The sequence below is a fragment of the Mercenaria mercenaria genome, chromosome 4, assembly GCF_021730395.1.
Source record: "Mercenaria mercenaria strain notata chromosome 4, MADL_Memer_1, whole genome shotgun sequence".
Lineage (NCBI taxonomy): Eukaryota > Metazoa > Mollusca > Bivalvia > Venerida > Veneridae > Mercenaria > Mercenaria mercenaria.
The window spans coordinates 16,953,366-16,961,538 of NC_069364.1; the positions used below are offsets into that span (position 1 = coordinate 16,953,366).

The 8,173-nt window shown below is 34.6% G+C and overlaps 1 protein-coding gene across 1 annotated transcript; it reads left to right on the top strand.

The window, feature by feature from the left end:
* Positions 1-5,291: 5,291 nt before the first annotated feature.
* On the top strand, positions 5,292-7,884 carry LOC123553228 (complement C1q tumor necrosis factor-related protein 3-like). Its single transcript, XM_045342974.2, has 2 exons — positions 5,292-5,443; positions 6,555-7,884. The coding sequence occupies exons 1-2, from the start codon at positions 5,359-5,361 to the stop codon at positions 7,025-7,027; spliced, it is 558 nt and encodes a 185-aa protein (XP_045198909.1). The 5' UTR covers positions 5,292-5,358; the 3' UTR covers positions 7,028-7,884.
* Positions 7,885-8,173: the final 289 nt, after the last annotated feature.

The window sequence follows — 8,173 nt, forward strand, 5'->3', positions numbered from 1 at the left end:
TTCTCACTTGAACCAGAATGGATTATATAAATTAAATGTAACTAATAGAAAAAAATAAAAAATGTGGTGGTGTTGCGATCACTTGTAGGAACACGATCAATATGCGAAGGGTAACTGGTACTGTTCGAAGCTTTGAATATGGTACTTGGAAACTCATTTTCAAAAAGTTGACCATACACGTAGAAAGTGTGTATAGACCCCCGGCTCTATCGACTGGTAACCAGTTCGTTGTTGAATTCTTTGATTTCACCGAAAAGGTTTTACCACATTATGGCAATTTACTTATAATTGATGATTTCAATTTGCATGTTAAAAGTGACAACAGTTCTATTACTAGCTTCAAGGACTCCCTAATAGCAATGGGCCTGGAACAACATGATGATTTCAGTACTCATACAGGAGGATACTGCTTGGATCTAGTCATAACTAAGACACTTAATGATGTAAACGTAGCCAAATGTGAGCCTGGACCACTTTATCTGATCACTGTGTAGTTAAGGTTCTCCTAGATGTTAAAAAAGGAACTATTACTAGTAGGTGCGTATCTTTTAGAAACTTTACATTTGAACAAATCAGAATTTCAAAGTGGCCTAAGAGCAATAGACGTTGATTCACAGAATATCAACAAGTTCGTGAATGGGTTTGAATCAAAATAGAGGATGTCCTGAAAAATACTAAGCGTACATGCAGGCGTTACGGTAAAACAGATCAGTTTGAGTCGTATAAAGCAGTAAGAGACGAATAAATAAATTAAACGTCGAAAGAAATACACACTCGGTGAAAAGATAGAGAACGCTAACGGTGATTCCAAGACTATGTATAGATTAGTATCTGAACTAACTGGTATCAAATCTGAAGACCCACTGCCTCAAGGAGAGTCTAATAATTCATCGGCTGAAAATTTGCTGACCTTTTCATGCCAAAAATCTCATAAATACGTCAATCCCTAAGTGAATACCAAACCTTTGAATCGCCAGTAAGGGATGTACAAAATTTAGACAAATTAACTGATTTGGCTCAAGATGAAGTAAAAAAACTCATTACTGAATTGAATACCACATTTCTTAATGCAACCTTGACCTTTAAAGATCATGTAAATCGCGTACAGCCATGTTGAATATCCTATGAATTAAGAACATCCGAAAATATTAAACCAAAGCAGCCACTGAAATTCTAGTTTTGTCTCTAGTTATTTCATATCTAGATCACTGCAATGTCATACTGTGTAGTGTAGCTAACAGTGAGGTGCGTAAGATGCAACGTATTCAAAACATGTGTTCAAAACCTGGCCGTAGTAGGAGGAAATTTGACAGTTCCGAACAAGCATTGTATGACTAACATTGCAAGGATTGAGTTTAAGATCCATTTTTTTCATGTATAGCTGCTGTCTCATTGGCAGAGCACCGATGTATTTAACAGAACTGCTTACAGAGTATGTTCCAGGTAGACAAGGTTTGAGATCGTCAGGAAATTCTGAATGTCGTTCTGTTGTTCCATAAAACAAGTGCAAAACATTCAATGATAGAAGTTTCTGTACTATTTGGGGAGTGTTGGTCTAGAGGATAAGGTGTTGGTCGCTCAATCCAGGGGTCTGGGTTCGAGCCCCACTGGTGTCAGGACCATGACTTCTTATATGACACCAGTACTGGTTCTTTTTTTCAGGAAGCGGACTCGAGTGTAGTTCCAATAAGTTTGAAGCTTTCATTACAATCGAGCTAAAACAAAGTAGTATAAACTAAAACTGGAATGAACTGCCGTTAGCATTACGCAAAAAATATTCAAACAAAGTCTTGAGACACTGTATTTTAGAAACTTTGTGGCATTGTTTTAAATGTTTTGATAATTGTTTTAAAAGCGATAACAGCAGGTGTTAGTTTTTAAATTTTTGTGAGTTTTACATTTCGTCATTTATATTTTAAGGCTTGTTAAATTAAATATACAACGCCATTGAATATATAATTGTATAGAAATTGGCGTTTAAACAAATTAATCAATTTCAGATTTTCAGTTTTAGTTTCGACTATGTTAAACAATTAAACAAAGAAAGAAACATTATCGCCATGGTTGAAATAATTCAGTTTATTATATACCTATATAAATTCTGTAAAAAATGGCTTGTATTTCACAATTAAATATTAACAGACAGAGAAACATTCCATATTGTACATTTTAAATTCCGTATTGTACCTTCCGTATTGTATGCTGCAGGACTACTTTCATTAATATGCATAACCTGACACCGTTCTATAAATAGCGCACATAAAAACTTCACTTAGTTCCATTTTAATATCGATAAACATTAAAGATTTCGTTCAATAACAAAACAAGAAACAAAAAGGTAGATGTATATAATAAAAGGGCCATTATAACAGCAGCTAGATCTGGATATTGTATTCGGCTCTCGTAGATTTTGCAAGGTCGGATCACACTCGGCGCTTGCGCGCTTCGTGAGATCCGATCTGGCAAAAATCCACCCGAGCCGAATACAATATCTCAGATCGAGGTATTGTTATAACAACCCTATTTTATTTTCCATTTACACTGATAAATTCAAATGCACCCCTTAAATTGTTTTACGACAAAACAATATTCTTTAAAATTACCTTTTCTAAACAGTATCATTTCTGGATATGTTTCTTTATCGTTTTCGCCAGGGGATGGCTGTGTACATCAAAGATGTTTCCTACACTGGTCAGTATAGCAACAAGATTACCGGCTATCAAAATAGTGATACGTAACGGATTTATTGGCTGACTAGGGATCTATGCTTCACGATAATTTTATTACTTTTGGATTAAATAATATTTGAGTACCAACAATAAACCCACAAACATATCTAGTAGTTTGCCTTGTTGCTTGAACGTCTTTTGGAGAAGAGTAAAATTTTGTTTAGAATGTAAATAAATGTGACATATATGTTTGTTTTGTTGCGTTTAACGTCGCACAGGCACAACACAGGTCAAATGGCGACATTCCAGCTTTGATGGTGGAAGAAGACCCCAGGTGCCCCTGCGTGCATTATTTCATCACGCACCGGCACGTGTGTAGAGCCACCGACCTGCCGTAAGCAAGCTGGATGGCTTCCCCTCATTAAGAATTCAACGCCCCGAGTGAGGCTCGAACCCACATCGGTGACATATAAGCCCTTTAAATGTACAAACTGTTATCTAAGGTAATGTTTGCCATTGTGTCGTCTGAAAAGGATTATATACAAACTATTGAGATAAAAATGATTGGATACCGTGCATAATCAATGATTAAACGCTTCTATAAATAATTTAACAATATCGTTAAAGCAATGCACTGAAACTTGAGAGTTAATGAAGGGGCAGTGCTGCGGTTGGTATTAATTTAAACATTTTCGGATTAAATGAAAATACATTATTATTATCACATCATCGAAGAAAAAGTGATTTAAAACCTGTTTATTAAAGTTTCTTTTTATTTTGTTTTATTTGTTTTATTATTTATAATCATCATAGCAGAATGTATATAGCGTCCTTTTAATGATAAACACGTTCAAAGGCGCTTTACGTACAAGGGCAGCAGCCACATATGGCGCCATTCACAACTAATATAACTAGTAACTAATATAAAGTCAGAATCCGAATCCGAATATCCTTTCTTCACTAATTGACGGGTTTATTTACTACGAATGCTGTAGGACTTGCCCCTGCGACAGGGACATGGCGATGACTCAAGAAATTGCATTTTCTCTCTCAGTTTTGTCAGTAAAAAATCAGTAAAAGTAGTTATATTGTTCTAAATTGTTTACTTAATGATTATAGACTTACACAGTATGCACCAAAATATACATGGTTGTTTCAATAAAACATTTATTTATATCTTTTTAAAATGTGACAGTGTTCATTGAAGTTTGAACATTCTTTAGAATGTACAGTCACTAAACAGTTTGCGTAGTACCTATACGTGTTATAGCTAAACAAATGGAAATGAAAATAACTGAAAATGCTGAATAACTTCAGTAAGCAATAAGTTGAGTGAGACCTAACTTGGAATTAGAGACGCTTGCATAGAGGCCATGAGTTCAGTTGTATTTTGGCTGCATTAGTCTCAAAATAACTTCAGTGAAAGAAGGGTGAAAAGACTAAACCCGGTAAATTGGTAGTTTTTATAGAATCAAGTGTTTAGGTTTCATTCTGGGTAGCTTTTTCAAGCGTGAAAGATTCACTGAACGTACTTGTGTGAAACACTGTCTGTCCGACACAGCTATTTATATCTCCAATACAGAGAGAAAGAAAGACCTTTTGATGATGTCTTCTGTAAAATGACAGTTCTCAAGTTTCAAATGCTTTGTGTCAAATTTCTCCTTTATATCTAGGAAGATTTATCTCAAACCTTAATAACTGTTCAGTGAAGATGTTAAGATAGGCATTAAAAATGCATTTCAACTCGCCCAAATGTTCTGGGATTTATTTCCCTTTGATGTTTTAATAATATAAGTTTGCAAATCATGTGTGTTCAGTTCCTCCTTTTCAAGTTGGTGCACATCTTGCAAACATTCACAATTGATTAGTAATGTTACGAAGGTATACTTGAATGATTTATTTTATACTGTCACAGTTGGTCGGTAATATTGTTAAGTTATGCATGAAGGATTCTTTAAAATCTTAAAAGTTGATTAGTAATGTTACGGAGGTAGGCATGAAGGATTCTTTTTCAAACTATAACAGTTGGTCAGTAATGTTGTAAAACTTTCAGATTATTAATAATGCTTTGAAGTTATACACGAAGGATTTCTTTCAAACTTCCGTTAATCAGAAATAAACCGAAGGTATGCAAGAAAGGAAGAACTTAAGTTGACACTATTTATCTATGGGTATTGGTCCTCTGATGTTTTCTTATCATAAAGAGACGATTATAGTAACCTTTTTATTATGATCATTGTCATTTGGACAAAATAAATTAAAGTGATTGTGAAATTTCACTGACTTGCAATTTCCCACGTTTTTTACGCCGTGCACTCCCTTTTGATGCATTTTGCAGCAACCGTTGTACTTGCAGAAGTACAGTAACATTTACTTAGCTGAAAAATGTACGTCGCCATTTTATTCTGGTCACAGTTCTATATATAAACTGAATTCTGTCATGTATATATCGTAGGCGGAAACCGTATATATTTACCTTATACACCCGTGTGTTCTATTTTGTAATGCTATAATTATATAAGAACAGACTATTCTAGTATCATATTCCGCTTTAATAGATATACTTGACAAAACATGCTAACACAGAAAACCATCATTATTTTATAGAGAGATGTCTGAAGATAAGAACTCCTATATACATGCAGTGTCATAGAGTGTATTAGGAATAGATAATGATGTTCGTGGTCGCATGCAATGCATAAAGATGTCTCTTTCGAAATATTTAACAGAATATTTTTCTGACGACGAAAGCGGGGAAATATCATCCACTGATGGTATGTAAATTGATATTTAACTTCTTACTGCAAAACTTGTAATTAGATCTAAAGATAAACCTTTTTGAATGATAGAAATTACAGCAGTTTCGGTTTGACTGTGTCTGTTCAGAAAGACTATGATATGTGTGACACCTTTCACACACCGACATACGGACATGGTATTTTTTGTCTCCATGGTACTCCACATACATGTGCGTCAAAACATTGAAATTTACACATATATACTACTTCGCACAGCTTAAATACAAAAGTGTGCTTGCTTGTCTCGAAATTAAAACAAATCACAAGGTTTTTTAAAAGACACGCTATTTTAAAATCAGAAGAAATACATGAATGTTCAACAATTTTCAATTTAATCTTAGTCTAAACCGCAGAATTCTGAGTAGAAGAAACGTTTAACGGTGCATAAATACGCTTCCTAGTATGAGTTTAAGGATAAGTAAAAATATGAAACTTTCAACACTGTTACCTACCGTATTTCAAAGATATAAATAATCATGGAACCCGGAATATCCTGCTGTTCCCGTCATTTCCATACGGATGATTAATAATATCATTGTTACTGTGTCAAGTACCTCGGAGTTCATAGATTTGATTAAAGTGAATCTCCTATTATATTGCTGTTTTGTGTAATTTGCTTTCAAAACCTTCTACTGTAATTTGATAAAAGTGTCTGCTTTAATGTATTTTATATTTTCAAAAGTTTCAAAATATGTGCAGTTGAGTTTTGATGTGATTTAGAAAATATCTGAGTACAAATTTGACTCAATTCCGAGATAATTTGTTTGTTTGTTTGTTTTTCGAGATAAACCAACTCAAATATGATAATCATAGACATTTTAAATGGTAAATTTCTTTAAGAATTTTCATAAAGCTCACATATATTTATTGAACTATCGTGTGTGATATTTGATATTTCTTGACAATAGCCTGTAAATTAAATCTTTCTTGAAAGGTCTGTGTATTAACCACTTCTTACGAATAATGTCATGTACGTACTCATGACTGGCAAGCTAGCAAATGGTAAAAATATATATGTAACATTTAGCAGCTTGCTCAAGCTAAACTATGTATTTAAAGGCTGTAATGACTTTCTAATATTTTACAGAGGACGTGCAGGTCATACAAAAGTCTGCAACCTGGCGCCCGTCAACAACTTTATCACTAAATTTTTGCGCTCACCTGTCAACTTCCTTATCAAAAGCGACGCCATATCGTGCCGTTGTCTTTGACACTGTTGTTACAAATCATGATAATGTGTACAACGTGACAACGGGACGCTTTACATCGCCGTTTAAAGGAATTTATGTTTTCTTCGTTACAATAACCAGCACTGAAAGACTGAGAGAAACGTTATGCTTTATACACAAGTTTCATCCCGTTGATCAAGGAAAGGTGAAGGAAAGGGAGCAACTGGTTGAGGGATTTAACACAAAAACTATAGCAGTTGTGCTTAATCTTGAGAAAGAAGATGAAGTATGGGTACTAAATGCCACCAAGGTGTCAGAAGTAAGCCAAATGCACGAACCCTACTATACATCATTTTCCGGAGGATTAGTTGAAAAACAGAGCAGCTTGTGATTTTGACTTTCATACACTGAAATAAACATGCTTAGACAAAACCTAATATTAGTTATTTTACGATGTGTATCAACATTAAGTTTGTTTGAATTTATATCAACAACTTTTACTTTTATTTGTAAGCAATTGAATTAGAGTAGTGAGGAATGCAATAACTCTGACAGCCGTATTACCGTCACAGTGCAAAACATGTAACATAGTACTGAGAGAACATCTTATGATTTTATAAACTGTATGCTTTCAACATTTTGACAGTTGTACTAATTCAGACAAGGAACTTTAATTAATAAATTCACCCTATAATAGGGAAAATGGACTGTGGACAACTTCAATAACTAAATTCATTGTGAAGGTAATAGTTGATTTTTATAACAAATTTGTAAGGCCACACCAAACTGATTACTTGGTCAACGGATTTCCTGCTCCATTTTTTTTCTAAAATAAAAAATTTATATATTTTTTTTGAAAATCAGCTTCCGCTCACTTCAGTTTTTGCAGACCGACTTCAAAATTTCAGGGCGGGCGTTTTTCCCCACTGTTTAGGGGCCTTATTGTCACTGTGAAGAGACAGTAATTCATAAATTTTAATACTTAGATAACGAATTGTTGAAATAACTTTTATTTTAAGGAATGGTAAATTGCTTCTTTCAGCTATGTAAAATGATCACAATTTTCTGGCGGAGAAGGGGTACGCACATGGAACTTTATTAGGGCAAAGGAATCATAAAGAGCTTTCAAATTCACAATCCAAGAAAACATACATTAAAGGCTTACTTTTTTTTTCAAGTAGAGTTGAAATACAAGAATATTATTCTGGGAACAGTTTGTCATTAAACCTTCAACATTTGAGCCGTGCCATGAGAAAACCAACATAGTGGGTTTGAGACCAGCATGGATCCAGACCAGCCTGCGCATCCGCGCAGTCTGGTCAGGATCCGTGCTGTTCGCTTTCAAAGCCTAATGGAATTAGAGAAACTAATAGCGAACAGCATGGATCCTGACCAGACTGCGCGGATGCGCAGGCTGGTCTGGATCCATGCTGGTCGCAAACCCACTATGTTGGTTTTCTCATGGCACGGCTCATTTAAAGATCTTTGGTTCTTTTATGTATTTTCAAGCCACTTTGATATGTTTTTGCAGTGTGTG

Bases quoted from the DNA above. Each gene is read 5' to 3' on its own strand.
- LOC123553228 (XM_045342974.2), top strand. From the start codon at position 5,359: ATGCAATGCATAAAGATGTCTCTTTCGAAATATTTAACAGAATATTTT. The intron at 5,444-6,554 runs GTATGTAAATTG...AATATTTTACAG, and splicing joins GGAAATATCATCCACTGATG to AGGACGTGCAGGTCATACAA.